Source organism: Anas platyrhynchos, chromosome 22, assembly GCF_047663525.1.
Source record: "Anas platyrhynchos isolate ZD024472 breed Pekin duck chromosome 22, IASCAAS_PekinDuck_T2T, whole genome shotgun sequence".
Classification (NCBI taxonomy): Eukaryota; Metazoa; Chordata; class Aves; order Anseriformes; family Anatidae; genus Anas; species Anas platyrhynchos.
The window spans coordinates 7,211,954-7,230,280 of NC_092608.1; the positions used below are offsets into that span (position 1 = coordinate 7,211,954).

At 55.7% G+C, this 18,327-nt stretch overlaps 2 protein-coding genes across 3 annotated transcripts; one reads left to right on the top strand and one right to left on the bottom strand.

Annotated features, from left to right (window-relative positions):
• Window positions 1-1,849: 1,849 nt before the first annotated feature.
• RCC2 (regulator of chromosome condensation 2) lies at window positions 1,850-11,772 on the top strand. The gene is given in 15 exon segments (XM_072026723.1): window positions 1,850-2,076; window positions 3,702-3,834; window positions 3,872-3,936; window positions 3,939-4,096; window positions 6,414-6,507; window positions 6,623-6,766; window positions 6,903-7,034; window positions 7,125-7,213; window positions 7,657-7,771; window positions 8,012-8,178; window positions 8,962-9,142; window positions 9,267-9,372; window positions 9,472-9,544; window positions 9,669-9,746; window positions 9,967-11,772. Coding segments are annotated over 14 exon segments (1,635 nt in total). The 5' UTR covers window positions 1,850-2,076; window positions 3,702-3,706; the 3' UTR covers window positions 10,072-11,772.
• On the bottom strand, window positions 11,092-18,169 carry LOC101794412 (protein-arginine deiminase type-3). Of its 2 annotated transcripts, none has more exons than XM_072026722.1 (16): window positions 17,764-18,169; window positions 16,259-16,402; window positions 16,115-16,187; window positions 15,977-16,038; window positions 15,784-15,901; window positions 15,572-15,697; window positions 15,134-15,312; window positions 14,951-15,054; window positions 14,763-14,874; window positions 14,569-14,676; window positions 14,072-14,220; window positions 13,855-13,999; window positions 13,674-13,767; window positions 13,505-13,584; window positions 13,092-13,220; window positions 11,092-12,999 (listed from the first exon to the last, which is right to left on the bottom strand). In XM_072026722.1, the coding sequence occupies exons 1-16, from the start codon at window positions 18,127-18,129 to the stop codon at window positions 12,766-12,768; spliced, it is 2,223 nt and encodes a 740-aa protein (XP_071882823.1). In that variant the 5' UTR covers window positions 18,130-18,169; the 3' UTR covers window positions 11,092-12,765. The 2 variants fall into 2 exon arrangements, with proteins under 2 accessions (XP_071882823.1, XP_027298874.3); XM_027443073.3 differs by having other exon boundaries at window positions 16,259-16,439; window positions 17,764-17,999.
• Window positions 18,170-18,327: the final 158 nt, after the last annotated feature.

Consider the following 18,327-nt stretch of genomic DNA (forward strand, 5'->3'; position numbering starts at 1 on the left):
AGCCATGTGAGGTGAGCTGCTCCCCGGCCAAGGCACTCTTGGGAAGCAACAGGCCTGACCTGTTTTTCCTTATCCCAGGAAAAACCAGTTTAAGCCCCGGCCTGACGCAACCAACTGGTGCTGCCGCCCTTACCAAAAAGGGGAAAAACCCTCCCGAATTAACAATTCCTCGAGTAAACCCTATCCAAGCTCCCCCGGCAGGCAGCCAGCCGAGGCGGGTGCAAAAAGCCCTAAAGATAAATGAAACTTCATTTTCGGCTTGAAACCTTCCCCTTTACCCAAGGCCTTTATAACCCAGCTGGAGTTTCGAGGGAAAAAGTAAGTTTTTAGGGACAAGCAGCCAGCAGCCCTCTAATCACATCAGGTTGGGATTGCATCCTGGAAAGCCCTCGGATAAACCGGGTCCCCCATGCTCCTGCAAATGATGTTCTTAATTTTCATTTGATTCCTAATTTGATTTGGAATTAGAACAAAGCTGCCCCAAAATGGGCCACGACACTGCCAGCCTCCCCATGCATGAGATTTTTGGGAAAAAAAGCTACGGGCTGTCCAGATGCGAGCAGGTAAATAGGAGAGGAACTTGGCCCTGGCGCCCGGGGTGCACGCCGAAACCCATCCCGGCAGCCAGGGCAGCATCACCACAAAGTTACTCCTCCTCAGCAAACGCCTTTTCCAAAGCCCGGCGTTGCAGCCGCTTTTTAATGATGATTTGACGGCGTTTTCCTGCTTCTGTTTCGCCTTTGATCTCCCAGATCCCGTCTGGGACCGGCAGGCGCCGCTGATTCAGTAAGCAACTTTATTTTCCCCTTTTACACCCCCAAAAAAATGACTTCTCTTGAGCAACGCTGAGTTTTTGCTGCCGCTTTGGCCTTCTGGGGCATTTTTGCAAGTGCTGCAGATGGCAGGAAGCAGGAGCCGTTGCCCACCGCCGGCCCCTGGGACCAAGTCCCAAAATTGCACGTGCATCGCAGCCCGCACGGCTCTGGGCCCGAGAGGCAAAAATGCAGCTGCTGAGAAGGGCTGGGGCAGCTGCCTGCATCTTCCCTCCTGCAAGAGGAAAAGAAAAGGAAAAGGAATTCCTTTTTTTTGAAAAAAAAAAAATAAAAATGAATCTTTCTGTTGGGAAAAGAGGGAAAAAAAAATGCAATAAAGAGAAAAAGTGCATTTTCCCTCCTGGAAAAAAAAAAAAAAATAATAATAATAATAAATCTCATTGCAAGGAGGGGAGTGAGTGCGTCTTCCCTCTGCAAAATTATTTGCTTTGCAGCAAGGGGAATAAATGCACCTTTCCTCTGCAAAAAGTCTTTGCCATAAAAGGAACGAGTCTGTCTTTTTCCATGGCAAGAAAACTCTTTGCAGTAAGCGGAGTGAGCGCATCTCTGCACCTGCAAAAGAATTTCTTTACAACCCAGTGAGTGTGTGCATCTTTCCTTGGCAAAAATGCAATGAAATGCTTTGCAATAAGAGGGGGGGGTCGTTTTGTAGTAAGTGCTGTGCACCTTTCCTTAGGAAAAAATAGAATATAAATAAAATATAAATAAAATAAATTTAAAAAAAATAAAATAACATAAATAAAATAAAATAAAATAATAAAATAAAATAAAATAAAGTAAAGTAATAAAATAAAATAAAATAAAATAAAATAAAATAAAATAAAATAAAATAAAATAAAATAAAATAAAATAAAATAAAATAAAATAAAATAAAATGGGAAAGCGCGATGCCCTCCCGGAGTCTTCCTGTCCTAAAGATGGAGCTGTGCGTGCACAGCCGGACCTCGCAGCCTCTTCCTCTCCAAAGCTCTTTTTTTTTTCTTTTTTTTTTTTTTTTTTTTTTTTTTCCTGCCCGTACATGTGTTTCTGTTTTGTATCGTAGCATTTGTTCTGGCGGCTCATATTTACATTTTAAGTGCATCTGGTGGGTGGGCGCTAGGGGAGGAAAGGGAGAAGAAAAAAAAAAAAGAAAAAAAAAAAAAACACAACCTCCTTTTTTCTGCAACAGGAAACAGCACCAAAAATATTGCAAAGGCCCCGAGTTGGTGCTTTCTTTATGCTGCACCCTTCGCCCTAAAACCAGGTTTGCAACCGTGCCGGGGGGGGCGAGAGCGCGGGGTTTGGGGGGGTTTGGGGGGGGGGTGCACGAAGTTGGGGGGCCGCGGGAGGAGGAGGAGGAGGAGGGAAGGGGGGGGGGGGTAAAATTTAAAAAAAAAAAAAAAAAAAGAGAAGGAAGGAAGGCGGATCCACGTGGGTTAATGGGAGCCAGACAGAGATCCCATTGTTCAAAATCAATAAAAAAAAAAAAAAAAAAGCAGGGGCAGACGGAGGGGAAGAGACGGAGCCACCGGGGGGGGGGGGGAGTGGGATGGGGGGGGGGGGGGAGGCGGCCCGAGCTGCTTGAATTTTTTTGCACCCCCTTATAAAATTCACCCCCCCCCCGAAGACTTGGCCGCAAGCAAAAAATTAAAAAAATAAAAAAAATAACCCCCCCCCCCCCCAAAAAAAAAAAAAAGTAGCAGCCAAGTAGCCGATAAGGGCTGCAGGCGGCGGCGGCACAAGCGGGGCCCCCCCGAGAGCAGGTGGGGGGGCTGGGGGGGGCTTTTTGTCTCGGAGCCCTTTTCATTTTTTTTTTTATTTTTTTTTTTCGGCGGGGGGCGGCTTTTATTATTTTCTTTCTTTCCACCCGCAGCTTCGGTCCTGTGCCCGGGGGGGTGCGATCCCCCCCCCCCTTACAAACGATCCTTTCTAATCGCTCCTTTGCAACCCCTGCTTTGTAACCCCCCCCCCCCCGTCCCCCTTTTTCAACCCCATCGTCGCTAATCGCTCCTTTGCAACCCCCCCCTTTGCAAATCTCTCCTTTGTACCCCCCCCGTTTGCAACCCCCCCTTTACAAACCCTTGCTTCAATTCGCCCCGTTTTTCACCCCCCCCAGCTGCACCCCCTTTGCAAATCGCCCCTTTGCACCCCATTTCCAACCCCCCCTTTTGCAAGCCGCCCCTCTGCACCCCCCCATTCTCAAATCTCTCCGCACCCCCCCCTTTTACCACCCCCTTTGCAAATCTCCCCCTGGCACCCCCCCATTTGCAAGTCGCTCCTTTCCCCCCCCTTTGCACCCCCTCTTTTTCCAACCCCCCCTTTTACAAATCCCCCATTTGCAACCCCCCTTTTCCCAAATCCCCCCCCTTTTACCAACCCCCCCTTTTACCACCCCCCTTTCCAAATCCCCCCTTTGCACCCCATTTGCAACCCCCCTTTTTTGCAAATCGCCCCTTGGCACCCCCCCATTTCCCCCCCCCCTTTACACCCCCCCCACTTTGCACCCCCCCCACTTTGCACCCCCTCCTTCTCACCCCTTTCCCCCCCCCTTTTTGCACCCCCTTTCCAAATCCCCCCTTTCCACCCCCTTCCCACCCCCCTTGACCCCCCCACCCCCTTATTTACCCCCCCCACCCCCTTATATCCCCCCCCACCCCCTTATTTTCCTTGTGGGGGGGTTGGGGGGGGGCTTCCCCCGACGGCTCCGGGCCCCCCTCTCCCCCCTCTTTGTAACCGAGCTCCGGGAGCTGGGGGGGGGGGGTGATAAGAGGAGGGGGGGGGGGGGGGCTGGGCCGGGCTGTGGTGATGATGATGATGATGGGGGGGGGTTGCGGGGGGGGGGGCCGGGCCGGCGGTGCTCGGCGGGTGACGGCGGCGCTCCCTCGGCAGGCGCCATGCCCCGCAGGAAGGCGGCGGGGCCGCCCTGGGAGCCGGGCCCCGGCAGGAGGAGACCCGGGGCGGCCGCGGCCTTGTCGTCGGCGGCGGGAGGGAGGCGACGGCCGAGGCCCGAGCGAGGAGGAGGAGGAGGAGGAGGTAGTGGAGGAGGAGGTGGAGGTGGTGGGGAGGAGGAGGAGGAGGAGGAGGAGAGGCGGCAGCAGCGGAGGAAGCAGCGAGGAGGAGGCGCCCCGGAACGGCGGCCGAGGGACGGGAGCCCCGTCGGGAGGAGGCCCGGCAGGCCCGGGGGGGCCGGCTCCGGAGGCAACGGAGGGGGCACGGGGCCCGCTGGGGCGGCCAGGGGCCAGGCCGTGGTCATCTGCGAGCCCGAGCACAGCAAGGAGCGCATCGTGAGCGGGGCAACCCCTTCGGCACCCCCCCCACCCCGTGTCCCCAAAACCCCCCCCCAGCACCCCTGCTTTGCACCCTCAATGCACACCCCCCTTAACACCCCCCTTTGCACCCCTCTTCATCTTCCCCTTAACAGTCCCCCTTTGCACCCCCCCTTTGCACCCCCCCTTTGGACCCTCAATGCACCCCCCCTTTGTATCCCCCTTAACACCCCCTTTTGCACCCCCTCTTTGTACCCCCTCTTTGCACCCCCTTAACACCCCCCCATTGCACCCCCTCTTTGTACCCCCCTTTTCACCCCCTCTTTGCACCCTCAATGCCCCCCCCCTTTTCTAACCCCCCTTTGTGCCCCCCCCAACTCACCTCCCCTCCGCACCCCCCGCTGCAGCTAATGCACCCTCTCGTTGTGCCCCCTAAAGGACCCCCCCCTTTGCACCCCCATTCACCCCCCCTTTGCTCCCTGCATCCCCTTATGCACCCGTTTTGCACCCCCACATTGCACCCCCCTCATGCACCCGTTGCGCCCCCCCTTTGAACTCCCACCACCCCCCCAGTACACCCCATCTTTGCACCTCCCTGTTGCACCCCCTAATCCGCACCCTTTTTGGACACCCCCCCCCCTCTGCACCCCCTCATAGCACTCCTTACTGACCCCCTACTGGGCTCCCCTTCCTTTTAATGCCCCCCCCAAGACCTTCACCCCCCCCATTGCACCCCAATAACACAACATTTCATTGCACTCCCCTGCAGCGCCCCTCATTGCATGCCCCCACCTCCCCCCCGCTAGGAAATACCCCCAAATTGTACCCCTTAAACGCACCCCCCCAATCCCATCCCCTTTATTGCACCCCTAAATCACCCCTTTACCTGCGTCCCCAAATCACTGCCCGAGATTGCACCCCTTAAATGTGTTTTGCACCCCTAAAGTCACCCCCCCCTTTATTGTACCCCTCGACTTCTGCTTGCAGCTTGCCCCCCCTTATCAAAATCACCTCATTGCCCCCCCAAAAGCTGCATCCTATTTGCATCCCCTAAATTGCCCCCCAGCTCCCCCCCTCAGATCGCACCCCTAATGTGTGCCAGCGCTGGGGGGTGCAGGTTCCCCTTTTTTTTTTTCCAGCACCAGGAGCCCCCCCCCCCCCCCCCTCCTTTGTCCTAATTCATGCCAAAGGGAAGTCCAAAAATAGCTTTTGGGTTGTTTTGTCAGAGTTGACCCATTTGGGGAATTTTTAACCCAGCGCAGCGCTGAGAAATCCCATGTGCAACGCGGGGGTGCGCGCACGTGCGGTGCCCCCCCCCCCATATTTCTGCACCCCCTTCCAGCCTGCCCCCCGCTTTGCATTCCAGGCACGCTGCTCCGCTCCCTTTTTTCCCCTTTTCCGCCTCATTTTGGGGGTTCCCCGGGCGGGCACGCGCAGCCGAGCACGCGCTTTGAGGCTCCCGCGTGGCCACCCCGGCTCCGCGCATGCGCCCCGGGCAGCCCCCCATTATTTTGAGGGGGGGGCTTTCATAGGACCCCCCCGTCCCCACGGCTGCAAAGCCGGCGGTGCTTTTCCACCCCGCATCCACCCGTCCGTCCCCACGCCCTGAGCCTTTCCTGCTGTTTGTAGCTCCCTCTAACTTCGCTTGCTGCAAAAAGCAGAAATCGCAGAAATTGGTGCGAGCCCGGCCCCGGGTGGCTTTAGACGAGAGGTTTTCAGCCACGCTGGTTTTCTTGTTCCTTTTGCAGCCCTGTGGAGATTTTCCTTCCCGCCCCGTGCAGGGGAGGCAAGCTGGCAGCAGTTTTTTTGTTTTTTTTTTTAAATAATCCACTTTTTTTTGCACTGAACCCAGATTAACCCTTTGCCCCCCGCCCCGTGCAGACAGCTCACGCTGCACGTGCTCTCCTCTTCGCAGCTTTGCCTAGCGTCACAGCATCCTTTTAGGTGGGGAAAAACCGTAATTACTAATTAACCAGCGCTGGGCGTTGTGCAAATCCCCGCTCCTTCCTGCAAAGAGCCAAACCCCACGTTTCAGACCCATTTGCCAGCGTGCAAAGAGGGGGAGCCAAAAAAGGGGAGCGTTTTGCTTCTGTTCCCTTCTGGGGCTGCAGCACTGGGGCTTTAATGTCCAATTGCAAAAAATCTCCCTCGTCCCCGTACCACTTAGCTCAGAAATGCAGTTTGGATTGCAAGCTTGGATGCAAAATGAGGACTGAAGGGGAGAGCACGTGCAAGCTGGGGTGTTCTGTACCCTTATCCGACCCCGCATGCAAAAAATCCCCATGAGATCGAGGTGGCCGCGGGAAGGCTGATGAATCCTCCCTTCCAATTGCAGAAACTCGAGGGCTCCAAGTGCCGAGGGCAACTCCTGATCTTCGGAGCCACCAACTGGGACCTGATCGGCCGCAAAGAAGTGCCTAAGCAGCAAGGTGAGCGGAGCGCACGGCTGCGGTCCGTGTGTGCGGCACCAAAGCTGGCGCAGAGCAGCCCCAAAGCAATATTTAGTGCCGTGCGTCCTCACCTCTCGCCTTTTTTCCCCCCCAGTTGCATATCGGAACCTGGGCCAGAATCTGTGGGGGCCACACAGGTATGGGTGTCTCTCAGGGATTCAGGTGCGGAGCGTGGTTTCGGGACCGTGCGCGGCTCACAGCCTCCTCATCACCGCCGAGGGCAAGCTCTGGAGCTGGGGTGAGCCAAGCCCCCCAAAAAAAATGATGCAAAATTTTTGCCCCCCGAAAAAAAATGATGCAAAACCTGGCGGGGTCACGCCGGGGGGGGCTTCGTCCTCCCGGTGTGCAGCCCCCAAACCCCTCGTTCTTGTTAGGTCGCAACGAGAAGGGGCAGCTGGGCCACGGGGACACCAAGCGCGTGGAAGCCCCCAAGCTCATCGAGGTGCTGGGCAACGAGGCCATTGTGCTGGCAGCGTGTGGCCGGAACCACACGCTGGCTCTCACAGGTAAGGGAGAAGTTCCTGCTTCCTGCAAAATACCCTAAAACGGCCGCGTTTTCCCCTAATTTTATGTTTTTCCCTCTTCGTGGCTTGCAGAGAATGGCTCCGTGTTCGCCTTTGGGGAGAATAAAATGGGGCAGCTGGGGCTCGGCAACCAAACGGATGCTGTTCCAAGCCCTACACAGGTAAATCCACTCCTCTCCGTGCCTTCCCCTTTTTTTGAGGGATGAAAAACACCATATTTTTGTTTTTTCATTGAAAAAGCCCTTAGCATAGCCCAAACCCCTGTAGGGTGCAAGGACATTCCTCTTGAAGGTGCAGCTGGCTTTGAAATTGGGTGCACAAAGCACAACATGGAAAAAAAATATTTTTCAAAACTTTGATACAAATGTTGAAGGATTTGGGGGTTTCTCCGTTACCACCAGCCCAAACCTCTACCCTGGCGGTTGTCTGGTTCCCCTTTTGAGGTGAAAACCTGGGACTTTAGGTCTTGATCTTCTGGAGGTGAAAACTGGTGGCCAAAGAAAAGAAGCTGGGGTAGGGGTGAGCTCCCAGAGATGTTTCCTCCCACAGGAAATTGATATTTTTGCCTTTTTCTTGACTTTCTATCCCCTTTCTTCTTCTGCAGATCATGTACAACGGGCAGCCCATCACCAAAATGGCCTGCGGGGCCGAGTTCAGCATGATCATGGACTGCAAAGGAAACCTCTACTCCTTTGGGTGCCCTGAGTACGGGCAGCTGGGTACGGTAACGTTTTGGGGACTGTTTTTAAAGGTTCGAGCTACCGTGCGAGGGGGTGGGGGGGCTCCCTGCCTCTGTTTTCCCATCCATGAAATGCTGAAATGCAGCAAAGCATGACCTGCGCCGTGCTGCTCCCCTGTAACGCCAGCAGAAATAGATCCCAAAATGGGGTGCAAACCTAAAAATGTGGAGTTTGCAAGCGGAGGGGGGATTGGCTTTGTAACGCGGTGCTCCCGCACAGGGCACAACTCGGATGGGAAGTTCATCGCCCGCGCGCAGCGCATCGAGTACGACTGCGAGCTGGTGCCGCGCCGCGTGGCCATCTTCATTGAGAAGACCAAAGATGGGCAGATCCTGCCCGTCCCCAACGTGGTGGTGCGGGACGTGGCGTGCGGGGCCAACCACACGGTGAGGAGGCAGAAATAGGGTTTTTCCTTTTGGGTTTTTGCACCGAGGGCTTGGCTTTTCATCACCGCGTCCTTTTTCTGCAAATTTGTGATCGCGGCAAAAAAAATCCATCACATCCCCTCAGCAAACCCTGCAGTTGCCCACCCTTACAGCATGCGTTTAGGGATAACAAGTTTGCGGTGTGCTTTTAGGGATAGAAAGTTTGCGGCGAGCATTTACAGACGGAGATTTGCAGGGTGCATTTACGGGTAAATTTTTGCAGCCTGCATTTAAGGAAAAGTTCTTTCACCGTGCACTTAAGAGTAACGGTTTGCAGCATGCACTTAAGGGTAAGTATCCGCAGTGTTCATTTATGGATACAGATTTGCAGAGTGCATTTAGGAGGAAGTGCAGCGCACATTTAAGGATAAATAGTCACAGCAGGCATTTAAGGATAAAGATTTGCAGGGTGCATTTAAGGATAAGTACTTGCAGCATGCATTTATGGGCAGAGATCTGTGTCTTATTTAAGGACAGCTTCACAGGGTGGGTTAGGAGGAAACACTTGGGGCATGCATTCGAGGACAGATTTGCAGCATGCATTCAAGGAGGGAGAATTTACAGGGTGCACTCAGGAACAAGCAGTTGCAGTGTGAGTAGGGTCACACTCTTGCAGGGCGTATTTAGGGATAGAGAACTGCAGCGTGTGTTTAAGGATGATGCTTGCAGCAGGGGTTGCAGTGCAGTCACTGCGGCTGCTGCACCGAGCTGCCCGGCTCACCATGGGTGTCCCTCCGTCCCCAGCTCGTCCTGGACTCGCAGAAGCGTGTTTTCTCCTGGGGTTTTGGTGGCTACGGACGGCTGGGCCACGCGGAGCAGAAGGACGAGATGGTGCCACGGCTGGTCAAGCTCTTCGACTTCCCAGGCCGTGGGGCAGCGCAGATCTACGCCGGCTACACCTGCTCCTTTGCCGTCAGCGAAACGGGTGGGTGGCGCGCCCCGAGCCCCTAATTTTGGTCTATCCAAGCAAATCCGCCATTATTTACATCGCTGTGGGGATGCTCAAGGCGGGAGGCACGGATCTGACCGTGTGTTTTGGGGGCTTGCAGGCGGCTTGTTTTTCTGGGGTGCCACCAACACCTCCCGCGAGTCCACCATGTACCCCAAAGCCGTGCAGGATCTGTGCGGCTGGAAGATCCGCAGCCTGGCCTGTGGGTGAGTGATGGACCACCCCAAATCTTTTTCCTGGTGTTTTTCCTGGGAGGTGGGGGCGTTGCTGGGGCTGGGGGTCACTGCCTTGCACTTCACTTGTAGGAAGAGCAGCATCATCGTGGCGGCAGATGAGAGCACCATCAGCTGGGGGCCATCTCCCACCTTTGGAGAGCTGGTAAGGAATGACCAGCACCCAGATTTACCCATCCCCTCCCCCCAAATCATTTGGTGCAGGGGCTCTGGGTGTTGTGCGTCCCCCCCACAGCCAATTATTTAGGGGGCCTGCTTGCGTTTTGCAGGGCTATGGGGACCACAAGCCCAAATCGTCGACGGCTGCCCAAGAGGTGAAGACCTTGGATGGGATCTACACGGAGCAGGTGAGCAGGGACCCAAATACCTGCACCCTTGGGTGCTTCCAACCCATGGGAGGCTGTCACCCTTGAGATGCTGTCACCTTTGGGGTGCCCCCCACTGGGTGCTGCCCCCCACTGAGTGCCCCCACCCATGAGACGCTCTTCAAGCATGGCCCCGGATAACGAAAAGGGGTCCCGAGTCAGCAGGAGATGGTTTTGCCTCAATTTCCCCTTCTGCCCCCAGGTGGCCATGGGCTATGCCCACTCGCTGGTGATCGCCCGTGACGAGAGCGACGCCGAGAAGGAGAAGCTGCGCAAGCTGCCCGAGTACAACCCCCGCACCCTCTGAGGGGCCGGGGGGCAGCCGAGCCGCCCGCCCCGGTTTTCCAAGCGATCCGCGGTTTTAACTACCTGTTCTCCTACGATTTCCAAAGCGTTGGGGTTTTTCCCTCACCACCACGGCCAAGACCTTCCCCCGTGGCTGTTTGAGTTCCCATCCCGACCCTAGCAGGACCTTTTGGCACATCCAGGCTTTTTCGTTGTTTTATTGGTTTGGTTTTGTAGTTTGTTTGTTTTTGTTTCGTTTTGTTTTGTTTTTCTCTTTTTTTCTGCTGTTTCGCACAGAAAGGAAGGTGCCGGGTTCGCCTGAACAGGTGTCCATTTTTTTTTACTATTATTTTTTCCTTTTCCTAGCCACAAATTTCCCCACAAGCACCCAGTTGCGAGCTCGGAGCGAAAATCAAGCAAAACACTGCAAAATGCCTTTTTGCCCCACAATATTGCATTTTTTTGGCATTTCTCCCAAGCAGCCTCCACCTTGGGTGCTGTAATTCTGAGGTTCTGATCCCCAGCATCCCTTTTTCCCAGGAGGATTTAGGGACAAGCCTGTTGTCCCTCACTCTTGGGGGACGAAGCGGGTCCTCTCCCCAGCCCTGCATCATTTGGGGGTTGGATGCCCCCAAGCCGCCTGCCCCCCGCTTTTGCGCCCCCCCAAGCCCCCCCGCTGCCCATCCCAGGGCGATCTCAGGTATGAAGAGCGGGCCCTGAAGCGTCGTGCAAGCTTTTTTCCTTTTTTTTTTTTTTTGTTAATTATTATTATTTTTATTATTATTATTATTTCCACTGCCTGGTATCTGCCAAAAGCCCCTCCTCAGGCAACGCTGTGCACTGTGCTGGAGAAACGAGGTGCCTTTATACGCAGAGCCCGGCTCTGCCTCCACAAAACCCAAGGGTGTTTTTTTTTTTATTATTTTATTTTATTTTTTAGTTTTTAGGGTTTATTTTGATTTTTTTTTTTTAATTCCTTTCCACTCTCCCTGGCAGTTTGCTGGTGGTGCGCCACGTGGCCCTGCGGGGAATTTTGCAGTACTTTATGGAAAAAAAAAAAAAAAAAAAAAAAAAAAAAGAATTAAAAGGGGGTTCTTTATGTTTGCTTTGGGGTTTATTTTGGGGTTTGTTTCAGTGTGTTAGAGTCAAAGCTTCCAGGACAAGGAGAGCAGCAGGGTGGAGAAGTTGGATATTCTGTTTTCTTGAGCAATACTAGCATTTGCTGCAAGCACCCAGCCCTTCCAAAAATGGGTGGTGAGGAGGTGGGAGCATGCAGCACCCCACAGCGGGGCTTTTCTAGCCTTATCCCCCAATTTTTTTTCTACTTGCGATGAATATTTCAAGCTCATCACCATCAGCTGCCTACCCCAAATGGGCACGAGGGGATGCTGCAGATGCTGCATGATAGGGGTGGAAAAAACAGCAAAAACCCACTTTCACCCCCCAAAAGCAATTTGGGCTTGTCCTGCTTTTACACAAAATATTTGAGGCTCGGATCGATGCTCCTGGTGATGTTCTCCCCCATGTGCCGCTGTGTCCTGGCAGCGGGCGAGCGAAGGAGGAGGCTGGAAGAATAAAATAATAATAAACCACGAGGCTCTCTGAGCAGCGTTCCTTTTAGGTGAGACGACAGGTTCCTGGTTTAGTGCTGTAATTGTCTTCTTCATGTTTGTTTTTATATTTCTTGGAGTAAATGTTTAAATAAACAACGTCATTGTGTACACCCCTTGGCTCCGCTCCTCGGCCCCGATGCACACCCCAGTCCCAAATATTTGGCTGGGCGCAGCACCCTGCCCTGGCATCTCCCCTCCTTTCTGCCTGCCCCCTTTTTTCTTTGTTTTTTTAACCAGAAGGGACGGGGATGCTCAATGCAACACGGGCCCTGCCCCAGTATCGCCAAAAGCAAATCCGCAGCCGTTAGAGGGCACCATCCTGCTGCTGACACGGTGCTCAGCCCCAAAATAGCTCTCCACTATCTCCCTGGGATTTTGCAAGCAAAAAGCAGTGTGTGCAAATGTGTGCATGTGTGTGGGTTCGTGCATGCATGCATTTATTTTTGTGCATGTGTGCATTTATTTTTGTGCATGCGTTTCTTTGTGTCCATTTGTCCACACAGGTATTTTTGTCTGTACTCTTGTCCATGCGCTCATTTTTGTGCATCTGTGCATTTTTTTCCCATGCATGTATACGTGTGCTTACATGGGTGCTTGTGTGCATGCATTTTGTGTACATGCGCGTGTGTTAGGCATTCATATTTTTGGTGCATTCGTGTATATTTTATGAGCCTGCAAGTGCATTTTTGTGCATGCATGTATGGGGACTTTTTTTGCACACATCCACATCCCTTTTCCACAACGCATCACTGCAGCAGGACTGCATAATCCCTCCAAACTCTCTTCCCTGCACCCTTTAGATAGGTCTTCGATTCCTGTGCCGGGAGAGCAATGCCAATGTCCCACCACCTGCTGTCAGCCCACAGCATCGTGCCAAGAGCACCACAGAGTCCAAAAAAAAATAAATACAAAAAAAAAAATCACCCCATTTACAGCAAAACTTCAAGCCTGAGCACCCAGGAAGAGGCAGGAAGCTGGGAGCAAGCCGCAGCCCTGGTTTTATTTCCAACAGGGAGCTGTGGGGGGGGGCCACCGCTGCTGAAGGCACTTGCAGGAATGGGGAGAAGGATTTGGGGGAAAAAAAGGAGGAAAGCCGGGGTGGCTCAGAGCACCATGCGCCACCACTTGAAGGCGAAGGGCTTGCGGCGGACGTTGGTGCCGCAGTGGACCTCTCCGGAGAGGACGTGGTAGGAGTAGTAGTCGTTGATGAAGGTGCAGGAGAGCCCCAGGGGCTCGAGCAGCGCCCGCACATGCTCCTCCAGGCAGCACTGCCCGGCCACCAGTGGCCCAAAAGGCTTGGGGATGCCCAGGTGCCTGCCCAGCACCAGCATGTTCACCTGCGGATGGATGGATGCCAGTGTGCAACCCTAAATCCACAGCGAGCCCTCCCTACCCCCATCCCCAAAGCATCCCTGCAGCTTTGTGTTACCATGTCAGGGAAAAACGCGTTGGCGTGGGCTTGCTCGTTGCCTTGGAAGAGCTGGGGGATGTCGATGATGTCCTGCTCGGCCAGCCCCAGCTCCCGCTTCAGGATGTCCCGGTTCCAGCTGATGCAGTTCTGCCGGGGAAGGAGGGTGGCGAGGGGGTCGGGAGGGGGCCTGGGGGGCTCGGGGGGCAGGGAGTGAGGGCGAGGGGTGATGGGGAGAGATGGAGGGGTGGGGGAGTGGGGGGACAGGGTTGGGATGGGGTTGGAGACACAAGAAATTGGGAGAGGAACAGATGGACGGACAGAAGGATGGGGAGGTGGGGAGATGGACAGAGGGACAGGGAGGTGGATGGGGAAAAGAGGGGCAGTGGGGCAGGCAGGGGGGTGCAGGGCATCTCCCCGCTCCCCTTCCTCACCTGCACGTAGCTGTTGAATTTCCGGAGCGCTTCGTTAGCCAGGATCTCGTTGATGGTTGGCTTGGGCACCGCCTGCAGCCCTGCAGCACAGAGGGGGAGCAGTCCGTCACCCCATGCTGGGGGACACATGGCAGGGGGGGGGCTGGCAGGGGTCCCCCAGCTTCCCTACCCTGAAACATCGCTGCCTCCCCAAAACCTTGCTCCTGCTTCTCCTTGAAGAGTTGGTAGCAGGCGCTGGGGCTGGCCAGGAGCAGCCGAAAACCCTGGGGATGGAGAGGGGTGATTTGGGGGCAGCAGTGCAGATTTGGGGCCGCACCCTACAAAATGCACCCCAAGCAAGGGCTGCCCACCTTCCGATCAGGGGCAGGGACGAAGCTGAGGAATTCATCGACGTGCCCGACGTGGAGCCAGTCGGAGTAGAGCTCCACGGGTGCTTGCACCCGCTGCGCGAAGAGGAAATCCCGCACGGCCCTGGCCATCCGCCGGCCACCAAACCTGGGGGGTGACAGCCCCAGGGTGAGGGGCACCTCTCGGCGGCGTACCCCAAAAAAAACCCAAGCCCCTCACCTGGGGAAGCTGCTGCCGATCAGGATGCGGCCCAGCGGGTATTCCTTGCCCCCCACCGTCACCGGCGGGCTGACCTCCAGGTTGCCGAAGGAGTCGAGGCTGGAGGCGTCCTTCTGCACGTCCCGAGCCACGTACCCGAAATCAGGGCCCTTGGGGGGGGCGAAAAGCAAGGATGGCTTTAAAAGCCCTTCTCAGGGATGCCAAAACCCCAAAGCACAACACCTCTTTGCCAAATGTGCCTGCTGACTCAGCTGATCCTCTTTCCATAAATGCAAAAAAAAAAAAAAGAGATGTATCCATTACAGAGGCACGGATTCATTCAAGGTTGGAAAAGACCTTCCAGATCATCACATCCAACCATCAGCCTGACCTACTGAGTCCCACCACTAAACCATGGTGATTTATCATCAGCATCATCTTGCAGACTGCCTCAGTGCAGTGCAATGCCTCACTAATGCCAAGAATGTAGGTGGATGCAGAAAATGTCTCGTGCGTACCAGGATGCTCTTGACGGGGAAATCCTTCAGCCCTCGGTCACGGGGTGAGTCGAAGACCACAGGGAACGTCTTATGGGGGGCTTGCACATAGCCAAATTCAACCTCATCCTGCGGAGGCAGCGGAGAAGAGGGGGGAGCCCCGTGGAGCTGCAGGGCTGCACCCCAGGGGGGTCTCAGCCCCCTCGCGCACCCACCTGGATCCAGCGGTCGTTGCGGTTCTCCAGCAGTGGGCAGATGGTCACGGGGCACTTGGCTTCCTCGGCCAGGGCACTGACGGCCGCCACGAAGTCCTCGTTGTCCTCCACGCTGGGAAGTGAAGCAGCACGGAGCTGAGGATGCGGTGGAGCCGGGCAGGATGCGGCCACCTCCTGCTGCCACCCACCTGCACACGAAGACCTCCAGCGGCGCCAGGGTGTTGGGCGTCATGATCCAAGGAGCCACGCGGAAAACCACCGTGTCCGTGAAGATCGGCATCTCCAGCAAGCCCTGCAAGGACGGGGGGACACAAGGATGGGCCATCGCTCCCCTCTGTGTGTGTAAAACCCATCCCGATTTATGGCGTTACCTTCTCGGGGCTCTCCAGCAGCGTGACGTGGAAGGACACCAGCCCCGAAAAGCTGGCGTCGGGGAAGGAGAGCCCCTCCACGAAGAAGATGCTCTCCTCCTGGTGCCGGCTGGGCTTCACGGCGTAGGCGAGCTTCTGACCCCCCAGCACATGCTTGTACTCCTCCAGCGAGACGCTGTCTGCAGACACAAGCAACATCCTTGAGCGCCCACCCTCAACCTGTAGGATTTCACCTCCACTTCTTCGCTTTGCCTTGCGACGGGGGCAGCTCGCCCCATGGCCACGGCATCGGGCATGCACTTGGAGCCTTGTGGCGAGCACAAAACCATCCGGCACCCTCACCAAAAGCATGCGAATGAGAGGTGTCTGCTCTCATTTTACCCCCACCCCATTAACAGGGGGGTCTCCGTGGCCCCCCGCCCTGGTGCCGGCACTCACTGCCGCCGTAGAAAACGCCGACTTTGTCAGCCTCCCCGAAATCCACGTGGAGGACAAGGCGGTGGCCGGTGAAGATGGTGCGGGGACCACGTGTGCGCAGCACCATCTGCGACATGTCCTTCAGGTCTAGGGTGACAGCGAGGATAAATTGGGGAGGAAAGTCACGGAAAGCAAGGAGAAGCAGAAAAAGGGAGGCGGGCGTGCGGCGGTACCCTCGTAGGAGCGCACGGCGGTGTCGCTGTTATCCATCACCCCGCTCTTGGGGTCGTCGCGGTCACAGTTCACCAGCAGGATGGCGCCGTGCCCGTCGGGACCCCACGTCCATGTGGCCTGGGGACAGCAAAGCGGGGCTGAGGACACCATCAGGGATAGCAATGGGGTCGGGGGCTGCAGTCCCCATGTTACCTTGTCCACCAGCGTCCTGCCCACCGACCCGCTGCGGCTGGTGTCGGCGTCCAGTGAGATGTCTGCGGGGACAGGGATGCTCATCGGGGCGGGCGCCGCAGTGACACCACGTTTTAGGGACAAAGCAGCCCAACTTACCCACGCAGGTGAGGTACAGCATGGCTCTGCCCACCGGCACCCCGCTGGCCTCCCCAAAATAGGAAATCCTGACCTGCAACACAGCCGGCGAGCTCAGTGCCATCCGGAGAGGGGCCCAGATCCTCCCGGATGGCCGGCACCAACCTTTTCATCACCAACATCTTTGCTGAGCGCCTCCATGGTCACCAGCACCTCGGTGCTGGGGGCCAGGGGCCAGCGGCCGACGCTGGAGGGCAGCTTCACGCTCTGCGTCTCGTGCACCACGTAGACCTTCACGCCCGGCGTCCCCTGCACGTGGAAGGCAACGGCATCTTTGGGCGCCGACCTGCGGGGGAGCGCAGCGGTGAGAGCCACGGGGGTGCTTTGGGCATTTCTGCATGCTGCAGGGGTAGGTGTGCAGGTGTAACGAGTCCTGCAAGGTGCGACTGCAACAAACCCTGCAGAATGCAAAGAATCTGGCAACGTGCAGCAAATCCTGCAGTGTTTGGTTGCAACGAATCCTGCAAAATGCAGCAAGTCCTACAACAGAATCAAAGCTGGCGGTGCCCAGCTGTGACAAATCCTGACATATTCAATTGCAACAAGTGCTGCAAACTGCAACGAGTCCTGCAATATTCAACTCTGACAAATGCATCAAAACCTGCAATGTGCAACAGCAACAAATCCTGCAGCGTTCAGTTGTGGCAAATCCCGCCGTATGCAATTGCAACAAATCCTGCCCAATGCCACCAGTGCTGCAATATTCTTTTATATTCAACTGCAACAAAAACCCGGAGCATTTTTCTTATTAATATTTTTGCATGGGGTCTCCCAAACATTTGAATTTTGCCCCGCAGCAGCAAATACGTCCCCGTCGGAGCGAAGCAGAGTCATGACAGTTGCAAGAACCAAGACGGGGCCAGGGGGAAGTGCCGGCAGCCAGGCAGGCTGCAGCCTGCATCGCTCGTGCCAGTGCAGAGGACATGGCCGGGGCAGGATCCATCCGCAGGGACCTGCTGAAGTGCTGTGAGGAGGGGGGAGAACCCCCCCTTCCTGCTGCTGCTGGTGCCCATGGGTCAGCAGCCGCGTTTTGGGCAGCGCGGAGATGCACGAAGCAATAGAAAAAGCAGAACCGAAAAGTTGGAAAACAAAAAAAAAGCAAAACTTGCTGCTGGAAAGAACTTGAAACTGGGCTGGGGCCAGCAAAGCTGGTAAAAGACACGGATGGCTGGAGGTAACGCCCCGGTGAGCAGTGCCTCCAGAGTTTAACTCTCTGGACTCCCCTGAACAGGGGAATCGTTCCACTTCACCCCAATATTTGGGCGAAGGAGCCCCTGCCATGGGATGCTCAAGCGAGGAAGAGAAATGCAGCTGGATGCATCACCCTGGGGGGTTTTGCACCCAAAAGCTCTTTCTCCTTGGTGTTTGCAAACTCCTCTTGTGCATCCCGAGCACTGTGCAGCCGCCACGGGCACTGGTGGGTGCGATCCCACCCTACAGCGAGCACCGGTGGGCGCGATCCCCTTCCTTCAGAGGCTGAGAGCCCCTGGGGAGCCCACCCGGTGCAGCCCACCCACCGCTATTTTTACCCTCTCCTCACCTAATCCAGCCTTTAATTCCTCCAGGAGGAGGGGGAAAAATAAGCTAAAAGCAGGTTTTTGGACACTTACCCCAGGACGTCGAGGGAGAGCTCGGTGCCCAGCACGCAGACGGTGCTGGTGGGGCGCTGGGTGCAGAGGTGGACACGGCGCTGCTGGGCCATGCCGGCGGCACCGGGCACCCTTGGGTGCTGTGACGGGCGGCACGAGGGGATTATAAAGCCTGGCCGCGGGGAGGGGATTAACCAAAGCCTGGCCTGATCCCACCTCTGGGCTGTCAGCTGGGTGCGCACTGCTGAGCCTTCCAGCGACAAAGCATGAATCAGCGGCAGGGGAACGCACCCCGAGAACGCCCCCAGCCTCTGCTTTCTCCCAAACGGTGCTTTTTTTCCCCAACATAACAAAGAAATGCTGCCACCCTGGAGAACCCCACGCCATGAAATATTCAGTGCGACACCAGAGCTGAGCTGGTGGTGTGCCAGCACAGGGCTCAGAGGGGTTTTATTTCCCGGTGCCGCCGCCACACGCTCCTCCCAGGGCTCCTCGCACAGACAAGAATGAAAGGTTTTCTTTTCCCGGCTGGGAAAAATCAACAAAACTGCTTTAATGCTTCTGGTTTTTAGGTGCAACCTCGGC

Bases quoted from the DNA above. Each gene is read 5' to 3' on its own strand.
- LOC101794412 (XM_072026722.1), bottom strand. From the start codon at position 18,129: ATGGCGTGGGGTTCTCCAGGGTGGCAGCATTTCTTTGTTATGTTGGGG. The intron at 14,875-14,950 runs GTGGGTGGCAGC...TTCACTTCCCAG, and splicing joins CTGGAGGTCTTCGTGTGCAG to CGTGGAGGACAACGAGGACT. The intron at 14,000-14,071 runs GTGAGGGGCTTG...GTCACCCCCCAG, and splicing joins ATCGGCAGCAGCTTCCCCAG to GTTTGGTGGCCGGCGGATGG.